Source organism: Ptychodera flava, chromosome 1 (assembly GCF_041260155.1).
Source record: "Ptychodera flava strain L36383 chromosome 1, AS_Pfla_20210202, whole genome shotgun sequence".
Classification (NCBI taxonomy): Eukaryota; Metazoa; Hemichordata; class Enteropneusta; family Ptychoderidae; genus Ptychodera; species Ptychodera flava.
Window position 1 is genome coordinate 17,207,771 of NC_091928.1, and position 21,117 is coordinate 17,228,887.

The window sequence follows — 21,117 nt, forward strand, 5'->3', positions numbered from 1 at the left end:
TTTAGCAACAGTATAAAAAAATTATTTTGAAAAAGCAAACTACATGAAAACTTTGCACTATACTAAGTGGCATGCGGAGTTATGCTTCATGGATACACATATATGTCAATAAAACTTGTCAGTCAATTTTTTAGAATTTTAAACTTTCTCTGTATATTCATATAACTTATGACGTTCCTCCCTTCATTCTAACAAAGCTTCTCCTCAGACCACTGCATTGAAGCGGCTGACAAAGGAATCTATCGCTTCATCCTTGTCTGGATGTTCCATCCTAGATGACATGGGACCTGGAAGGTTTTCACTGAGCTGCTCACTCATCTGTTTCATCAGTCTTCGATGTTGTAGATAGTCGTTAAACAGTGTTTCCATGAGTTTCTGGACGTATACTGTAAACGGAATATGCAGCACAATTACAATATTAATATGCTGCAACACCGTGACTTTCTGGAATATTTCATGGAATACTTGTGATTATAGATGTACGAAAAAAAACATATTTCTTACATTATCAAGGCCAATACAAAATTTTCACATTTGGTTTGAGTTACAGCACTAGTGGCAAGAAATTATATCATTTTTGATTGGAATACTTTCTTTTTGAAGAGTGGCACATTTGTCTTGACTTGAATCATTTTCAATTTAATGAGTGAGAAAATTTGACTTACAATAGCTTGGTTTTATCTTTATCGGACGTACAGTGTAATCTCCTTTTTTGTACTTTGGGAAGACAATGGAATACCTCATCTGGCCTTCACTATTGACTGCTTGAGGTCTGGCACTATTTTCATTGTAGTGAAGCCCTGCCAGTATCAGCCTGCAAGTTAAAGAGAATTACATATTTCTTGTTAAAGTGAATCTACTACAATGGTGTAACTGAATAGCTGCCTGTAAGGCATGTAATGACATATTATTGCTAATTAAGGTACCGTATCTACTGAATTAGTGATAATTACACAGTTTCCGCCTTGAATCACACTGTGAGACACTGGATGGTGGTATGTTCATTGTAGTGTGTAAACTTATACTCAAAACTTTCTATGTAGCTAATCTTTTCTGAGAAACTACTGACCTGCTTTGCATTCCCAAGTTTGAGAAGGCAGTGTGTTTTGGTGCAAAATGAAGCAGAAGGCTGTGAAAAGCTTCAAGACTGGATGTTTGATAGTGAGCCGATAGCTTCCCAATGTCTTTAAGCAAAGCCTTTGATGTTAGGAGATTCTCCAACTTAACTGCAGCTCTACTATCTGGAAATTAAAGTCGTCACATGCCTAAATTTATTTGCTCAATTACACAAACCCTGCTAGTATCAAGAGTCAGCTGGCACCTTTTGATAATAAAAACTAATATGTCATTAATACAGCTGGTCATGAGCCAACTATACCTGAATAAAGCAAATGCAGCAATATTATTTGAATAGCAGCCTGGCTGTACATGGCTGAATTCAGAACTGAATTGAAAATGAACAGCAGCTACGGCAACAGAGAATGTTAGCATGCAGTTTAATACTTCTTAGTGATCAGACTATACAGTGACTAAACTCAAGCACATGAATTTTTGGTGTTATCAAATGGCAAATTACAAATGTAAATTTCCACTATTCTTTTAATGCAAATACTAACTTGGTTGAATCCATAACCTGTTTCTCTCCTCTCCCTCAAGTGGTCCATGGGCACAGTCAGTGAACAGAGGGTCTGGATGATTGGTATGAGTATTCTGTATATGACCTATGACAGAACACCACTTGGCCACTATCACTTCTCCCCTATTGTCCGGAGTTGAAGCAGCTGACCAGTAAAGATGATTGATGATAGACTGTTTCCATGCTTTTAAATCTGAGCAGTCTTTTTGGCTCCCAAGGGATTCAATTTTTCGACTGATTCCTGTAAATGTTAGAAAACATTGCACAACATTCCAATGAGTGGAACAGAAAGTTTGTTTCCATCTAACCTGTAGATCATAATATGCATATAAACTTGACTTTTTGTCATAAACCTAATAACATTGCTTGATATTGCTACAATATCACAATTTATTTTTCTGCAGTGACTGTACTAAATATGTTACATGTGTACTTTATGTAGTCTCATACATGTACATTGGATATGTTTGACCTTTCACATGCCTCACAAGCATACAATTTAATGAAGCCAAAGCTTGCTCTGACCTTTAGCAACATGCCACACATCAAAATAATGATCTGTGTTGGGCATTTGTTCCCTAATCCATTTGGCATTTTGGCGATGTCTGTCACTGATAATAGTTGATACATCCAGGCCCCAGTCTTCAAAGAATGCTATTGTCCGTCTTAGACCTTCATGCTCACACCAGGAACTGTTGGGAACCTCATTACTCTGAAACAGCAAAACTACATGGTTAATATACAATATGACACGACTATTGTGTTCACTGAAAGAGTACAGGCTAATGTGGGCAATATGAAAAAACACTGATCAGGTGTACCTGTAAAGAGAATGGTCTGCAATGTGTGTGCTGTGAATTTGGAAAATAACTCTGCAATGTCACCTGTACAAGCTGTATATCCAGTACTTTGTTCAACCTCTGCTCAACGACGCTGAAAGATCCATATTTTGCACAGTGACCAGGACTATCACACCGTCCATCGCCTGCTAGGATGAGTCCTCCCTCCATGTCAGCAAGCTGATTGATCATGGTTGTCTGCTCGTCCCTCCATACTTTCATTATTGTTGGCTGGAGATAATTTTTCTGGTGTCGATAAAAGGAAGTTCGTCTGATACAGAGCATATTCATGAAGTCAAATAATCTCAGGCTTTGTGTAACCATGGATCCGGAAAATAAAATTGCTGCGGATATGAGCAGATTACCAGCAGGCATCTTTCCCAAATACGGCTGGCTAATCCAAGTACGGATGTGTCCGCACTTACCACACTTTTGGGTGACATGGATCAGACTACCAACCCTCTTAGAAATATCACCATGAGTTGGTCCATTACACTGAGGGCAGTGGTCAAACAGTGCTAATAACTCTGTTCGAAAACTAGAAATTTTTCTTCTCTGTGCGGTTGATTAGCATTGGCATTGTTAAGTGGATCATCTTGTGCTGATGATTGTCTGCAATTAGAATGATGTAAAAATGAGTCAGATCAAATAATGTAGTAATTTTAACAACTTTGCGATATCATAATATATGTCAAATGACTGACATATTTCAGAGAAGTCCTTTCCCTAACCAACAAGGGCCAAGCAAAAGCTCTGGTCCATTCAACAATGTATTTTATTTCTCCTAGAGAAATATTTCATTCCATTTATGATACAACGAGAATATGGAAATCAAAGTATTGCTACATATTAAATTGCTTGATAAGTACTCACATGTTTTGAGGTAAGTATTGATTAGAAAGGTCACTTTGGTAGGAGACATAATCATCATCACCATCACCATCATCATCATCATCTACATCTTCATCTTGATCTTCATCATCATCATCATCATCATCATCTTCACCATCATCATCATCTGGATACTGTGACAAACCAACTTCATTCACAAACAGTCTGGCATCAATCAAGTTGCACTGTATGCCAATATGGTGGGTTTCTGGTTTCACAGTGACTCCTAGAAAAATAAAATGAACTGTATTATGGGCTTTTTACACTACCCGTAGAAAATATCTTTTATTATTCCATTTTTCAATTGAACTTAAACACCTCACTTATAGATATTAAGAATCCTAAATTCTGAATTAATGCATTTTTACAGAGCTTCATTTTTCATAATATTTGCTTCATTTGCTCCTCGGTGATAAGCACATCACATCTGAACTATATATTTCTCATATTTCATATTCATCATGATATGATGTGGTGAAATTATTGGTTTGTACAATTAAATTCATGGATGTGTTCAGAATTGACTTCCAGGAAAGGCCGGAGGATTTTCTATTTTCCTGGTGTTTTTTTTTAAATGGGTGTTACCAATATATGTTGTGAGATAATTTACATTCCCATGACTTTGAGCTCCATACATAACCTTAATGCAAATTTGACCTGTTCAAAGAAAACAGTAGCCATGGTGAGAAAAAATATTTCATTACACTCTTCATTCTTAAGTATCCTCTACATGTATTTCCAATATAAAAACCATGCATGAAGTTACTGTTCACCGGATGGTCCATGTTGACATGCTAAATACTGGGCAGTTAATGACGCATCAGGGAGAAAAACAAGATACTGTGCAGCAGTAGATATATGAAACAACCTGTATTACCAAATTTTTTAGCTAAAAGAGTTTAAATACAATGACGGAACTGTGATCTGACACCCTGCATGGTAGCTATAGCTACTATGGTTTTCTTTTTTAGATCAGGACTTCAGGGCAAATATTGAATTGATATCTTGTTTTCCTTAAATTCCCCCTAAAAGATTGTGGTATTTTTGTCTGCTCAGTCCAATTGCCACTGGGGAAAATGGGTGGTTCCCCCTCCCTTAAAATCACCCAGGCCCCCTTGGAAGTAAATTCTGAACACTCCCTATTAATGATCACAGGGGCCCCAGGAAACAAACAAATAAATAAATAAACAAAAATAAATAAACATACAAACAAGCATACAATTACATAAATAGTAATAAACACAGAAAAACAAATAGATAAACAAACATACAATATCATAGAACATTGAATAAATGACAAATATACAAACAAATAAACAAATGTACACACACACATATATATATATATATCAGTGTTGCGGCCAGGAATTTTAGATCAGGACATACTGTATCCCACTACCATTTATTTTGGGGGACATTTTGTTCATTTTGGGGACAACAAGCAGCTGTCAATCAAATTTTGCATTTTGCATTATCTCGTAACACATTAGTTTCACTGATCAAAAATTCAAGATACCGGGACCACGTCACTATGCTTGAATTTCAGGCAATTGAAGCAGATACCATATCTGCCGCAAACCAGAGCTCAGACGGACTACAGTCAAGCAAATTATGATATCAAGTGCAGCATTTTATTTACTTTTAATCATATAGCTAGCTCCGAAAGTACGTTGTGTAAGCCTCACAATAATTATGCAAAAAAAGATCAGCCTCAGTAACAGATATTACTTTTAGACTATAATATATATATATATATATATATATATATATATATATTATATATATATATATATATATATTATATATATATCATGTGTGTGTGTGCTAGTGTAAGAGACAACAGCATATTGAAAAAAGATTGAAATGATTGACTGAACAGCTCATGCAACATATTCAACATGCGACAGCAGTACCACTGCACTACTCCTATACTTCCCAAATGGATGTGACTTAATGGCTGCTCATGTAGAGACGTTGCTGGTTATGTAAGTCACATCCGTTGGGAAGTATAGGAGTAGTGGTACTGCAATCACATTTTGAATATGTTGCATGAGCTGTTCAGTCAATCGTTTCAATCTTCTTTCAATATGCTGTTGTCTCTTACACTAGCACACACATACATTATATATATATATATATATATATATATATATATATATATGTGTGTGTGTGTGTGTGTGTGTGTGTGTGTGTGTGTGTGCATTTGTGTATACATTTGTTAGTTTGTTTTTCTGTTTATTATTTATTATGTATTTGTATGCTTGTTTGTATTTTTTATTTGTGTTTATTTATTTATTTATTTATTTATTTATTTGTTTGTTTGTTTCCTGTGCCCCCGTGTATTAAAGGAAATTCAATGGTTACTACAGACGCGGTGTCACTCCAACTACAGAAATCTGAAGGCAGCATTCAGAAATTCCTACCTTTAGTCGGCTTTTCGTTCTCATTGTCACTTGAGTTCCTGTTGTTTGTACACTTTTTATTACTGGTACCGCCGAGTTGTTGATGCACTCAGGTCCACTCTGTACAGCATCACAGCTGACACAGGTGTCTAAACTTTCAGTCGTTGGCTCAGTGCCGCCGGGTAACTTGGTCTGTAAGACATCACAATTTGACGTACTTGCACGCTGTGACTCATGTGACTCGTCATTGTCGTCGGTACGTTCCTTTTCGACGTAAACTGTGTAGTTTAGAATCTGTGAGAAACAGTTAAAATAACGCAATGATGTTTGCAGGTTTCATAATCATTCATCGATGACAAATATAAGTTTGACGTCATTTGACACTTCGTTGGCGCCAAAACATTAGTGCCTGTAAATTGTAGTTTGCTCGCCGCTAGCTTTTGAGAAAACATCACAAACCTAATCGATTTCAACAATCTTTACATTGCAAAAGACAAGACTTCTTGTCAAGCAAATTTTTTTATGCAATGTCAAGGTTAAATATCCGGAGGCATATCTGTCGAGGGGGCTACGACCGTGGTCACTTCTTCTGTTCCGTAACTAAGAAAGACCGATGCAGTTTCATAATACATGTCTGCTGTAAGCACGGTGTTCATCGATTGATAACTACGAAATTATCAAGAAAGTGAGAACATTAAGGGAAGACACTTTCTTTGGCAAAATGAGGCATATGGTAACGCTTTCCGACTGCTTTGTCGTTGGTATACCTGTATGTTGACTCGTTGTGTCAGCAGCGGTACCGCCCACCTCTCTATCCTATAGTAGAAGCCTATCGTTCTTACGTTCAGTTTTACAAATTACTGAGTGACAGCCAGTGAAAAAAGTTCGACATCTGTTTACCATAGTGTCACACATATAACAGTTCAAGCACTCGTATTTCTTTTATTTACAATTAAAAATAGGTTTTATCCGTTCAATTGCATATACGTATAGTATCTATGGCATCATTGTATTGTTTACCTACCCTCGATATGAACAGTTTCTTCCCGTCTGTCGCGGCCTTGTCACTGTCACTCTTATATATATATATATCATGTGTGTGTGTGCTAGTGTAAGAGACAACAGCATATTGAAAAAAGACTGAAATGATTGACTGAACAGCTCATGCAACATATTCAACATGCGACAGCAGTACCACTGCACTACTCCTATACTTTCCAAAGGGATGTGACTTAATGGCTGCTCATGTAGAGACGTTGCTGGTTATGTAAGTCACATCCGTTGGGAAGTATAGGAGTAGTGGTACTGCAATCACATTTGAATATGTTGCATGAGCTTGAGTCGATCGTTTCAATCATTTTTCAATATGCTGTTGTCTCTTACACTAGCACACACACACATGATATATATATATATATATATATATATATATATATATATATATATATATATATGTGTGTGTGTGTGTGTGTGTGTGTGTTGTGCATTTGTGTATACATTTGTTAGTTTGTTTTTCTGTTTATTATTTATTATGTATTTGTATGTTTGTTTGTATTTTTGTTTATTTGTGTTTATTTATTTTTTTATTTATTTATTTGTTTGTTTGTTTGTTTCCTGTGCCCCCGTGTATTAAAGGAAATTCAATGGTTACTACAGACGCGGTGTCACTCCAACTACAGAAATCTGAAGGCAGCATTCAGAAATTCCTACCTTTAGTTCGGCTTTTCGTTCTCATTGTCACTTGAGTTCCTGTTGTTTGTACACTTTTTATTACTGGTACCGCCGAGTTGTTGATGCACTCAGGTCCACTCTGTACAGCATCACAGCTGACACAGGTGTCTAAACTTTCAGTCGTTGGCTCAGTGCCGCCGGTAACTTGGTCTGTAAGACATCACAATTTGACGTACTTGCACGCTGTGACTCATGTGACTCGTCATTGTCGTCGGTACGTTCCTTTTCGACGTAAACTGCGTCGTTTAGAATCTGTGAGAAACAGTTAAAATAACGCAATGATGTTTGCAGGTTTCATAATCATTCATCGATGACAAATATAAGTTTGACGTCATTTGACACTTCGTTGGCGCCAAAACATTAGTGCCTGTAAATTGTAGTTTGCTCGCCGCTAGCTTTTGAGAAAAACATCACAAACCTAATCGATTTCAATAATCTTTACATTGCAAAAGACAAGACTTCTTGTGAAGCAATTTTTTTTATGCAACATCAAGGTTAAATATCCGGAGGCATATCTGTCGAGGGGGCTACGACCGTGGTCACTTCTTCTGTTCCGTAACTAAGAAAGACCGATGCAGTTTCATAATACATGTCTGCTGTAAGCACGGTGATCATCGATTGATAACTACGAAATTATCAAGAAAGTGAGAACATTTTTCTTTGGCAAAATGAGGGCATATGGTAACGCTTTCCGACTGCTTTGTCGTTGGTATACCTGTATGTTGACTCGTTGTGTCAGCAGCGGTACCGTCCACCTCTCTATCCTATAGTAGAAGCCTATCGTTCTTACGTTCAGTTTTACAAATTACTGAGTGACAGCCAGTGAAAAAAGTTCGACATCTGTTTACCATAGTGTCACACATATAACAGTTCAAGCACTCGTATTTCTTTTATTTACAATTAAAAATAGGTTTTATCCGTTCAATTGCATATACGTATAGTATCTATGGCATCATTGTATTGTTTACCTACCCTCGATATGAACAGTTTCTTCCCGGTCTGTCGCGCCTTGTCACTGTCACTCTTGGCGAAGCAGATGGTGGCACCGGTGACCGCTTCCTTTTGACACTGGGCGCCGCAAGAGGGGTTCCTGTCGCATCGATAAGGCATTGCGGTCGTATAATTGATGGAATGGCCCCTGGAACTAAATCCAGCCTACTCTTGTACCCAGCTTGCCATTGTGCGTATCCAACGAAGTCATCAGGCACTCGAAAGTGGGCACCGCATATATTGCTTGTCGGAATACCCCTTTTCCAATCTTTCCTTGTCAATTTGACAAACCTATCCCATTTTGCACTCATTATTTTATCACGAGGGAAGTTATGCATGCTAAAACAGCCATCGCTGCTATTGCTACAGCCACCGACAACGCATCTTTTCACCATCATGAAACTGCGAGCGTCCGGCGTCCCCGTTACTAAGGGCAAGCTGGTCGTATGTTCAATTAGTTACGTCATTTCCGGTTGCAAGGCCCGCGATTTCCGAAACGAGCCGAACGGCAGTCAACTTCAAAATCGCACAAAATATTGTATTTTATAATATTTAATCGCGTCGTTTTCTCGGGATGATGCATTTATTTGATAAAGTAGGGATGGCAAAATCATATAGCATGGTTGATTTTAAGCAAAAATAACTTTGAATTTATGCGGGACATACACTTTAAAGTGCCATAGACTTTCTATGCAATGCAACTGCCAGGCCAAGGACTTTTTGAACCCAACTTCTCAACATGTTATGCATTTTTCAGACAGGTGCAGTTCATTTTCTGTGACGAGAAACCCTAACAACCCATTATTATTTCCAAAGCTCAGGATATGAAGAAGCTCTCTATGACAATGAAAGTTTCAATTTACACATTGAAGGTGTAAAATTGGGCTAAAATGCTCGTTTTTGTTCAAAATTCACTGAAAATGATAAAAAGTTTCTAAAAATGTAAAAAATTCATCATCGGCCTTCAAACTTGAATAAAATTTCATGTTATGGAAGACACAAATTCAGGCACATGATTTCAGCATCATGTAACATCATACGTAAATAATAAACAAAAACAAACAAACAATTAGTGTCTTTCAAAATAATACAAATGCTTCCAGTGCAAATGCATCTCTACAAAAATACAATAATATTTTACATGCAGTACACTAAATGTAGATTGAAAACTACTGTGTATGGAGCAGCAGCATGATTGCATTGCCCAAGCATTGTCGTTTACTTGTCTATTGTATTTGTTTGTTTGTTTGTTTGTATTTGTTTGCTTGTTATATATTTTTATTTCTTCTAGTGGAAATGATTTTCCAGAGAAAAATTCAGTGTACATATCCACTTTGTCATCAGTTTACTATCTATCATACGATTTCTTGTTAGTGTTATTTAAAATCTGTCTTCAAAGTTAGAAGAAATCAATTATAGTCTTGTTTGCCTGTAAACACAAACAATTAATTTGCATACACAGAGACAACAAGGTTCCATATTGTACATGGAGGGTAACTATTGTGCAACACATGCACACAACTATAGGGCATATTCAACTGACTCTGTATAGTTTGAACCGCCTGTATAATTATAATGAAGAGTTGAAGACAAAAACACATTTCACTAACCTTTTTATCGATTAATTTTGGTGTTTGACCCAACTTACATTAGTTTAATTCACGTACGCGTGTGTAACTATCTGTGGCTTATCGAGTCACGGACTCGTACTACCATACATACTAGTCAATCCGTTCGCCAAGTTTGATCACATTTTTTGACAAGCACGCCACAAAATCCGCCACAAAATGGAAAGAAACCACTAAGTATCGAGAAAAAAGTTTCATGTCCGGTTTATTTCAGTTAAAAAATGCGTAACACGTAGGAAATGTCTCGCAATGTCAACAGTTCAGAACAACTACATTTCATTTACAAACCGGGTCGACTGTTATGGCCGTCTCGCTTCAGGACGGCCGGAGGTCAAATATCAACAGTTTAAAGGGGCTTTTTGGCAGTCAAACGCTTGAAAATTCACAAAATACACTTCAATTTAACCAAATCCTTACAAATTTCTCAATCTTGCATGTTTTGGACTTCGAAAACCTTAACCTCGGGCTCCATGTCGAGAGTTAGGCATCACACAGTGCCGCCATCTTGGCCGCCGATACGTTCGAAGTTCACTATCGCGATCGATTTGGTCACCAAATCGCGTCATTTTTCCATAAAATATTCTCAAAAAAACTGTAAAATCTATCATTTCTATCACCCAGAGGGCAGTAGCTTGGCATAATATTGTTGTCTTCCGTGTCTACGGCATGGTAAAGCTTTCAAAACGTACGTACGTGTTTCGTTCAATGCACTGTGGCCGTATCTGCGTACGGGTAAAACTGCAGACCTGATTAAATATTCATGAAAACCGCTGACCTCTTTTGAAGAAAGTTCGCATAAATTACTGGAATTTTCGATTGTTAGGCTGCATGATGTCATTATTTTAGTCCTTATATGGTACTAAACTGGGTTCAAAGGGTCAGGAATACCCTCCTTCTGGCTGAGTTCGGAATGCACAGCTAAGTTAGGCATAAGCATAGAACGCAATCACTGTCGGTTTATATACCGACGTGGCGCTGAGAGCGAGAATGCCGTGTCGGTTTATAAACCGACGCGGCACTTTCATGGTTAACATTCGTAATTTCTATGTGTAAATTGAATAGATCCTAGTAGATTGCAAAGCCAACACCTCATTGAGCTACTTGGTATGAAATAATGCTGAGAAATTGGCATAATTTCTTTAGACATTGCCAATTTAGATGTGTTACTTTCCCGATACACAATGTTAGTGTAAAGACATGTAAGAAATTAAGTAAATTTAAATACATGTATTTGTTTGAAATGAGTTGCTAATTAGTCTTTCAAGAAATGTGAAGTTGGCAAAGACCCTAGGATAGTCTATGGTGACACACTAATGAACGACAGCCTTTTGGATTAACAACCAGCTCTCCCAACTTACACTGTCCCTACCAATGGGCCAAATAGGCATCTGCATGCATGTCAGTATATTACAATGTTGTAAATAGTACAATTAATGAATATTTAATAGTCATATTATTGCATATGATATGATTACCAATAGTGCTAATATATTAAAACTTTAAAGTTTTTGTGTGTCACCTGATGTACCTCCTGTTTGTTAATTGGGAGAGGAATGGACCATTTGGTAACATTGATTTCTGTTTGAGGTAAGTTCAATTATATTCTGTAAGTCGCACATTAATGTAACAGAAACAATGATGAATTTTGAGCCACATCTCTGACTTTATGTTTTGGTCAACATGTATCAGTGCTGAACACATTAATGCTTCACTGGCCAAATACTTTAATCCTTTGCAGGTATAAACTTAACAAATAAACAAGCTGAGTGTTGGACTTTGCTCAACATGTGATAGTGGAAGGTAGACCACCTTTCCAGTGCGGTCTTTTTGACTGTGACTTCAACAGCTTTATCACTGTCCTTTGAGATCCTCATCTTTTTGAAAAAGAGAAAAAATGTAATAGCTGTTAGTCCCCACGGACACCGTCCTGGGGGACTTATAGGTTTGGTCATGTCCGTGCATGCGTGCGTCCGTGCATGCGTGCGTGCGTCCGTCTGTGCGTGCGTCCGTCCGTCCGTTCACGCAGATATCTCAGACATGCCCAGGTCAATTTCTTTCAAACTTTGCACAAGGATAGTTCCCTACCCCATACAGATGCACGTCGATTTGTTTCACAATGCGATCAATTTTGGCCGTGTTAGAGGACTTTTTAGTTTTCACCTCCATAGACTCCCATGTATAAGCCAGTCTCCATAGACTCCCATGTGTAAGGCAGTCCATAGACTCCCATGTATAAGGCAGTCTCCTGTATAAGGCAGTCTCCATAGACTCCCATGTATAAGGCAGTCCATAGACTCCCATGTACAAGGCAGTCCATAGACTCCCACGTATAAGGCAGTCTCCATAGACTCCCATGTACAAGGCAGTCCATAGACTCCCATGTATAAGGCAGTCCATTGACTCCCACGTATAAGGCAGTCTCCATAGACTCCCATGTACAAGGCAGTCCATAGACTCCCATGTATAAGGCAGTCCATAGACTCCCATGTATAAGGCCAAGAAAAATAAAAATTTTGGTTTCTCATCGTATTCATATTGCAAAATGGATGCAGTGACACAGTTTTTAGTCCCCACTGATGAAGTCCAGTGGGCTTATAGATTGGGTCATGTCCGTCCGTGAGTCCATCTGTGAGTCCATCAGTTCACGCAGATATCTCAGATATTTTGACAAATGACACGTGACCTTGGTGACCTTTGACCTCAAATATATATATTTGTCCATAACTCAGTAACCACAAGTGCTACACCCTTCATATATGGTATATATGGATACTATTTTTTTAGTCCCCACGGACACCGTCCGGGGGGACTTATAGGTTTGCAAGGTCATGTCCGTGCGTGCGTGTGTCAGTGCGTGCGTGCGTGCGTGCGTGCGTCCGTCCGTCCGTTCACGCAGATATCTCAGAGATGCCTGGAGCGATTTCATTCAAACTTGGTACAAGGATTACTTCATATGTCATACAGATGCACGTCGATTTGTTTTGTGGTACGATCCAATATGGCTGCCAGGCGGCCATTTTATTACGATTTTTTCATGTACAGAGCCATAACTCAGGCATGTTTCAACTGATTTTATTCAAAGTTGGTACAAGGACATTGACCAATGTCATAGATATGCATGTCAATTTTTTTTGTGATATGATCCAATATGGCCGCCGTGTGGCCATTTTGTTACGATTTTTTCATGTACAGAGCCATAACTCAGGCATATCACAACCGATTTTATTCAAACTTGGTACAAGGACATTGACCTATGTCATACATATGCACGTCAATTTGTTTTGTGATAAAATCCAATATGGCCGCCAGGCAGCCATTTTATTATGATTTTTTCATGTACAGAATCATTACTCAGGCATGTTTCAACAGATTTTATTCAAAGTTGGTACAAGGACATTGACCAATGTCATAGCTATGCACATTGATTTGTTTTGTGATACGATCCAATATGGCTGCTGTGTGGCCATTTTATTACGTTTTTTCATGTCCAGAACCATAACTCAGACATGTATCAAGCGAATTTATTCAAAGTTGGTACAAGGACATTGACCAATGTCATATATATGCACCTTAATTTGTTTTGTGATACAATCCAATATTGCTGCTGGTTGGCCATTTTATTACGTTTTTTCATGTCCAGAACCATAACTCAGACATGTATCAAGCGAATTTATTCAAAGTTGGTACAAGGACATTGACCAATGTCATATATATGCACCTTAATTTGTTTTGTGATACAATCCAAAATGGCTGCTGTGCGGCCATTTTGTTATGATTTTTTTCATGTCCAGAACCATAACTCAGACATGTATCAAGCGAATTTATTCAAAGTTGGTACAAGGGACATTGACCAATGTCATATATATGCACCTTAATTTGTTTTGTGATACAATCCAATATGGCTGCTGTGTGGCCATTTTATTACGTTTTTTCATGTCCAGAACCATAACTCAGACATGTATCAAGCGAATTTATTCAAAGTTGGTACAAGGACATTGACCAATGTCATATATATGCACCTTAATTTTGTTTTGTGATACAATCCAAAATGGCTGCTGTGCGGCCATTTTGTTATGATTTTTTTCATGTCCAGAACCATAACTCAGACATGTATCAAGCGAATTTATTCAAAGTTGGTATAAGGACATTGACCAATGTCATATATATGCACCTTAATTTGTTTTGTGATACAATCCAAAATGGCTGCTGTGCGGCCATTTTGTTATGATTTTTTTCATGTCCAGAACCATAACTCAGACATGTATCAAGCGAATTTATTCAAAGTTGGTACAAGGACATTGACCAATGTCATATATATGCATCTTAATTTGTTTTGTGATACAATCCAATATGGCTGCTGTGCGGCCATTTTGTTATGATTTTTTTCATGTACAAAGCCATAACTCAGGCATATCTCAACCGATTTTAATCCAAGTTGGTACAAGGACATTCACCTATGTCATACATATGCACATTGATTTGTTGGGATACGATCCAATATGGCCACGGTGTGGCAATTTTATTACGATTTTTTCATGTCTTGAACTACAACTCAGACATGTATCAAGCGAATTTATTCAAAAGTATTTTATCACAGACCTAATGAAGAGGACTCTATCCTCTCTGAGGACCTGTAATCAAAGTACCCATTAACAAGTGGGGACTGTGTCATCAACGATGACTTGTTTTCAAAATGTCACGTGACCTCGGTGACCTTTGACCTCAAATATACATATTTGTCCATAACTCAGTAACCACAAGTGCTACACCCTTCATATATGGTATGATTGGACAGCTTATGACACCACATATTGTACCTCATTAATTATGCACATATCTAATTTTGAGCGAGCCAATAGAGCTCGAGGTCTGATTTTTGGTATATAGGGATAACTTAGCAATACTAATTTTTTTTTCAAAATGTCACGTGACCTTTGACCTCATATTTGTCCGTAACTCAGTAACCACAAGTGCTACACCCTTCATATATGGTATGATGGGACAGCTTATGACGCCACATATTGTACCTCATTAATTATGCACATATCTAATTTTGAGCGGGCCAATAGAGCTAGAGGTCTGATTTTTGGTATATAGGGATAACTTAGCAATACAATTTTTTTGACAAAATGTCACATGACCTTGGTGACCTTTGACCTCAAATATACATATTTGTCCATAACTCAGTAACCACAAGTGCTACACCCTTGGTATGATGGGACAGCTTATGACGCCACATATTGTACCTCATTAATTATGCACATATCTAATTTTGAGCGAGTCAATAGAGCTAGAGGTCTGATTTTGGTATGTAGGGATAACTTAGCAATACAATTTTTTTGACCGAATGTCACATGACCTTGGTGACCTTTGACCTCAAATATACATATTTGTCAATAACTCAGTAACCACAAGTGGTACACCCTTCATATATGGTATGATGGGAGACCTTATGACGCTTCATACTGTACCTCATTATTATGCGTACATCTAATTCTGAGCAAGCTGGATGTCTGTTTTTTGGTATATAGGGATAACTATAGGATAGAAATTTTTGACCAAATGTCATGTGACCTTGATGACCTTTGACCTGAAATATACGTTTATGTCGATAAATACGTAACCACAAGAGCTATGTCCTTTATATTTAGTAGGGTGGGAGACCTTATGACAACACACGCTTTACCTCATTAATTATGCACACATCTAATTCTGGGCAAGCGAATAGAGCTAGAGGTCTGATTTTTGGCATATTGGGATTAATTAGCAATACAATTTTTTTTCAAAATGTCACGTGACCTTATGACCTTTGACCTTGATTATACATATATATGCATAACTCAGTAACCACAAGTTCTATACCTCCAATTCTGATAGGATATTAGACCTTAAGATGTCACATCTTGTACCTCATTATTATGCACATATGTATTTCTTGGCTGGCCAATACAGCTAGAGGTCTGATCTTTTTTCCCGATTTAGAACCATAACTTAGACATGCCTCATGTGTTTCAAATTGGGAACAACAACATAGACCTATGTGCCCATAGATCTCAACATATACACTACAGTGATACTTCTTAATGACCACATTTCCCTGCCCCATCAAGACTAATACTCCCTATTACAAGTGGGGACTATGTCTTGTCAATGACTTGTTATAATAATATTGACCAGGACATGTTAAAATAATGTAGTGTATACCAAAAAATGTGAAACCTTTCAAGTAAATCAACACGTACAGTGTAGCTGCACTTCTGGTGCATAATTTAAGAGACCTCATATGACCTTTGCCTTATGGTTGTCAGATGCAGTTGCACAACAAATAAATTATACTGCAGGCTTTTACACTTTACTTTGATAATGATGATTCTTTTGCAATATTCTTATGAAGGGAAACACTAAAGACTTTAATGTCCATGAGGAAACTGAAATAAAAAGACGGACAGTGTATCTTTTATATTACCTTCTAAGATCTCCTTTCTATGACAGATATTCCAAGTAAGTGATATACAGTATCATCTGTAGAGTTCAGTCAGTTACTTTGTAAGAATATCTCAAAAACGGCTCATCAGATCAGAATAAAATCTGGTACATAGATTCAGTTTGCAAATGGCAAGAACTGATTAGTTTTTGGTGGATGTGGCTTGCTTACTTTTTGCTAATTTGCATAATTAATGATTTTAGAAAAAACGGATTTACATTGAGAACAACTGCACACAATTTGATGAGATTTGCTACAGATGTTAATCACATCAAGATATATCAGCTGTAAAAGTTATTAAGGGGTGACGTGAAAGATAATTACTTATTTGCATATTTAATGAAATTTCCTAATTAGGGGTATATATCTGAATTTACTCGATCAAAATTGACGAAACTTGGTATGCATTTGAAGATACTATGATTTAACATTATTGAAAGTCATTAAGCATTTTTACTTCATCCAAATCGTAATTTGCATATTTAATGACCTTTTGAAATTAAGGATATATATTTGAATTTACTTAACCAAAATTGATGAAACTTGCTATGTACATTAAAGATACTATGATAGAACATTATTAAATGTCATTAAGCATTTTTACTTCAGCCAATTCCTAATTTGCATATTTTATGAACTTTCCTAATTAGGGGTATTTATCTGAATTGACAGGACCAAAGTTGACGAAACTGGCTATGTACATGAAAGATATTATGAAGAACATTATTGAAAGTCATTAAGCATTTGAACTTTAGCCAATTCCTTATTTGCATATTTAACGAACTTTCATAATCAGGGATTTTTATCTGTATTGACTGGACCAAAGTCGACGATACTTGCTATGTACATTAAAGATACTATGATACGAGGTTATTAAGGTCATTAAGCATTTCACTTCATCCAGCTCCTAATTTGCATATTTAATGAATTTTTGAAATTAGGGATATATATTTGAATTTACATGACCAAAATTGATGAAAATTGCCATGTACATAAAGATACTAGTATGTAGGCTAACATTATTGAAAGGCATTAAGCATTTTTGCTTTAGCCAATTCGTAATTTATGTATTTAATGACCTTTCCTAATAAGGGATATACCAGTATACTTGGATTTTTTGATCAAAGTTGGCATAACCTGCTATGTACATTGATGATTATACCAGGTTATATCAATATTGAAAGTCATTTCGCACTTAAGTTTTCATGTCAGCTAATTTATAGTTTGCATATCTAATGAGCTTTCAAAGTTTGGAATATATAGTTGGAAGGACTTGACAAGAGGCAATTACACTTGCTATATAAAGAGGTGATACAATATGACAGCAGTCAAAGACATTAATTATTTCTATTTCAGCTAATTGTGTATTTGAATACTTAATGCAATAACCTATAGAGTTAATCTGTGGTGAATATTGTTCATTATGTTGATCATAATACTTTCAATGAAGTTGCAAACATGTGGCAAAGGTTCAAATTTACACATAACACTGCAATATATAATGAAACACGTGAGCATTTGCAGTTCATATCTGGTGTCTTTGTATATTCCTTGTACAGTTTGGACACTATAATAGCCAAACTATCAACACTTCTAATATTATAATTCAACATAGGTCGATTGCCAGTTGGTCAGTGTAGATTGATTCACTCTGAGTGTATTTGTATAGATGAGATATGTTACATGACTTATCAACATGAAATACAAAGTTAATGATTTTCTACTCAATGAGTTTTGTTATCATGCATCTCCTTTCATGTTAAAGACATGGACATGTATGTACATATTCTCATTGATAACAACCATGCTTCACTATTGTTGAACTCTTAACTTCATTCTGTCACTGAAATAATTGAGTAATACATTGTAGGGTTACAAAAGTGAACCAAAATTTTCAACTTGACTAGATTCAGTTTTCAAGAATCCTACATTTACTGTCAGTTGTCCATTTCAATATTGTGATTCTTTTTCTCAAATATAGCATTGGTTCTTCAACGCTTTGTTTCTTTGGAGTAACATAGAATACTCTTACAGGTAAGTTAATACGTAATTTTTTGCCAAACTACATGTAGTCATGATTGTCAATGACAGCTAGTTTTGTGATAAATTTGATAATTTCAACACTGCCCTTCCATCACAAGGTTTAGGGTGAGAGTAACTTTAAGTTATATATTCTTGTTAGGCGAGTACATACAGTAGGTTGTTCAGTTTAAGTCCAAGAGCAAAATTACTGAATTTTCAGCTCCCATCTCTGAATTAACATGGCATGCTGCCAATCTTTACTGCAGATTCTAAATACTTGTATGTTGATTGGCATGGAGGTAGAAACAAGATCCTTGTGCCCTCAGTTAGGTGGTACAATACACATACCGGTATATCATTAACTTGACAAACAATGTAAAGCTGAGTACATGAGTGCTGGACTTTACCCACTGATACAGAACTCTACATGTACATCAAATACTGTCATTTAGTACATTGTTTATGTTTGTTGCTGTATCAGTTTTGCATATACCTTTTAGAAAGTGAGCAAGAAAAAAATAATACATGTAGTTGTGATACTTTGACCAAAAGTGAAAGTAATGGTTATGATACTTGCACCAAAGCACATTTTGTATTATACAAAGTCTTGATTCAATACACCATATGGCATGTAAGGTGTATAATTTAAATATAATTAAACCCTTTCACACCCCAGTACCCTGTCTACAGGTCCAACGTTACCATAGTAAACAATGGATTTGGGACAAACCATGGTGGTGAAACGGTTAAGAGACCTAATTTGACCTTTAGCTTAACTATTTATTTCATTTTTCAGTGATATTTGAGCCACAAATACATCTATTTTAGTAACGACCACCAATAAATTAACAAAATACGTATGGCAAATTGTAAAGGCCATAATGTCTTGTATAAGTTTTTGCAAGAAACATCGAATTTAAATGGTATAAACTTGGTAACACTTCAAATAACAGCTGAACTTTAACCTGTTCATACTGTTTCACCAGATCTGCTGAAGACTGGTGGTACAAGTCACATGACCAGCATTCAAAACCAATTGCCCTACCCATGTACAGGTAGTGCAGAATTCAGGCACCCTTTTTTCCAAAATTTACTATCAATATATTGCCAATATTTCAACATCAAGTTCAGCACATCCTTCTGAGCATTTTGACATCTGAGTGTTGCAGTCTTAGCCCTCGAAGGAGCCTCCAACAACACTGCATACAAGCTTTTTTATTAAGGTATGTTGCATTACTGTCAATTTTCCAAATTTTTCCTTCACAGTTTGTGTTCAGTTCTGTAATTAGGAAGACGGAATCGCAACTCGATGACGTGAAGTCAGCTTGTTGCAAAGGCATGGTAACTTGAAAAATGGTTCATCATCTATTGGAGTTTGGTAGGCAAAGCCTTGTTGTTTAGTATTTGTATAAAAGCTTTCAACCCTCAAGAGCAAACCGTATATTTATTTGAAACTTGTGTGCCTTCCGGTTGTAGCGTCTAGAATTATCAACCATGAGGCATATTTTAATAAAGGACTTTCAGATATCTGGACTCAATATTTTACAATGTACTGTTCGACCACCTATGGATTTTCACCTACCTGAAAACGAAATGGGTTTATCTCAAGAGTTCCTGAGAAGCAAATTTTCTATCACTTTGTAGGCACTTCAAATGTCCCATAGTCTTACTTTTATGTGAAATGTTTGGTGGCTGTTGCTTACATTTTGGTCATGATCAACATCAAATGAACTTAAGTTCAGCAGACCTGTGAAATATGTTGGTCATGTGTAGATATGCTGAAAGTTTCATGAGCGTGACTTATTGAGACTTGCAAGGTAATTACCTATGCACTTGCATTTCAACTCATCAGGTCTGCTTGCATATAAGTTCATAGTGGCAATGTAGACACAAGTCTCTAATTAGTTTATATGGCACTATCATGATAGTGCCATAAACTAATTTATAGCAGTGGTTGATCCATCCACGGTTACCCTACCCCACTGGTTAGGAAACTTGTATTGTTCAAAGGTGTGAATGAGGAGCTTAGCTCCGAGATGCACACCGAACCTATGATATCATAGAAGTGTGTGTTCTGGCGTTATGTAATTGTACTTTGCTCTGACCCAGAAAAATGCAAATTCTTTGCATTTTAGAGAGATCGACATTCTTAAAGCCCTGCTCGACAGATAGGCATGTGGTAGTTTCTATCATTATGTGGATACACACTTGGAGATAGGTTCGGGTTAAGGGAATACAAAATGGCCAGAGACAGCTTTGTGTTGTGTCTTAATTATGTCCAAGTTGACCTTTATTAGTATCACAGGTCCACATGTACATTGTAGTATGAATAATCATTAGGATTAATTAAAGACACGCCTAACTAATGACACTCCGAATGCATAATCTGCTTAATTAGTAGAGGAGTTGGTGGGTATGTGGAGCTACATCATACACATGATTCCCAACATACTCCCACCGGTAAGATAAAGTCTTTTGACAATCTTACACAACC

General features: G+C 36.8%; 2 protein-coding genes across 2 annotated transcripts; both read right to left on the reverse strand.

Moving 5' to 3' along the window:
- Window positions 1-109: 109 nt before the first annotated feature.
- Window positions 110-3,002, reverse strand: LOC139131571 (uncharacterized). The gene is made up of 6 exons (XM_070697683.1): window positions 2,521-3,002; window positions 2,162-2,348; window positions 1,617-1,877; window positions 1,070-1,241; window positions 666-814; window positions 110-386 (listed from the first exon to the last, which is right to left on the reverse strand). The coding sequence occupies exons 1-6, from the start codon at window positions 2,848-2,850 to the stop codon at window positions 205-207; spliced, it is 1,281 nt and encodes a 426-aa protein (XP_070553784.1). The 5' UTR covers window positions 2,851-3,002; the 3' UTR covers window positions 110-204.
- On the reverse strand, window positions 2,994-8,461 carry LOC139143200 (FK506-binding protein 4-like). Its single transcript, XM_070713342.1, has 3 exons — window positions 7,479-8,461; window positions 3,349-3,592; window positions 2,994-3,087 (listed from the first exon to the last, which is right to left on the reverse strand). Exons 1-3 carry the CDS (start codon window positions 7,501-7,503, stop codon window positions 2,994-2,996), a joined length of 363 nt encoding a protein of 120 aa, XP_070569443.1. The 5' UTR covers window positions 7,504-8,461.
- Between the last annotated feature and the right edge of the window lie 12,656 nt (window positions 8,462-21,117).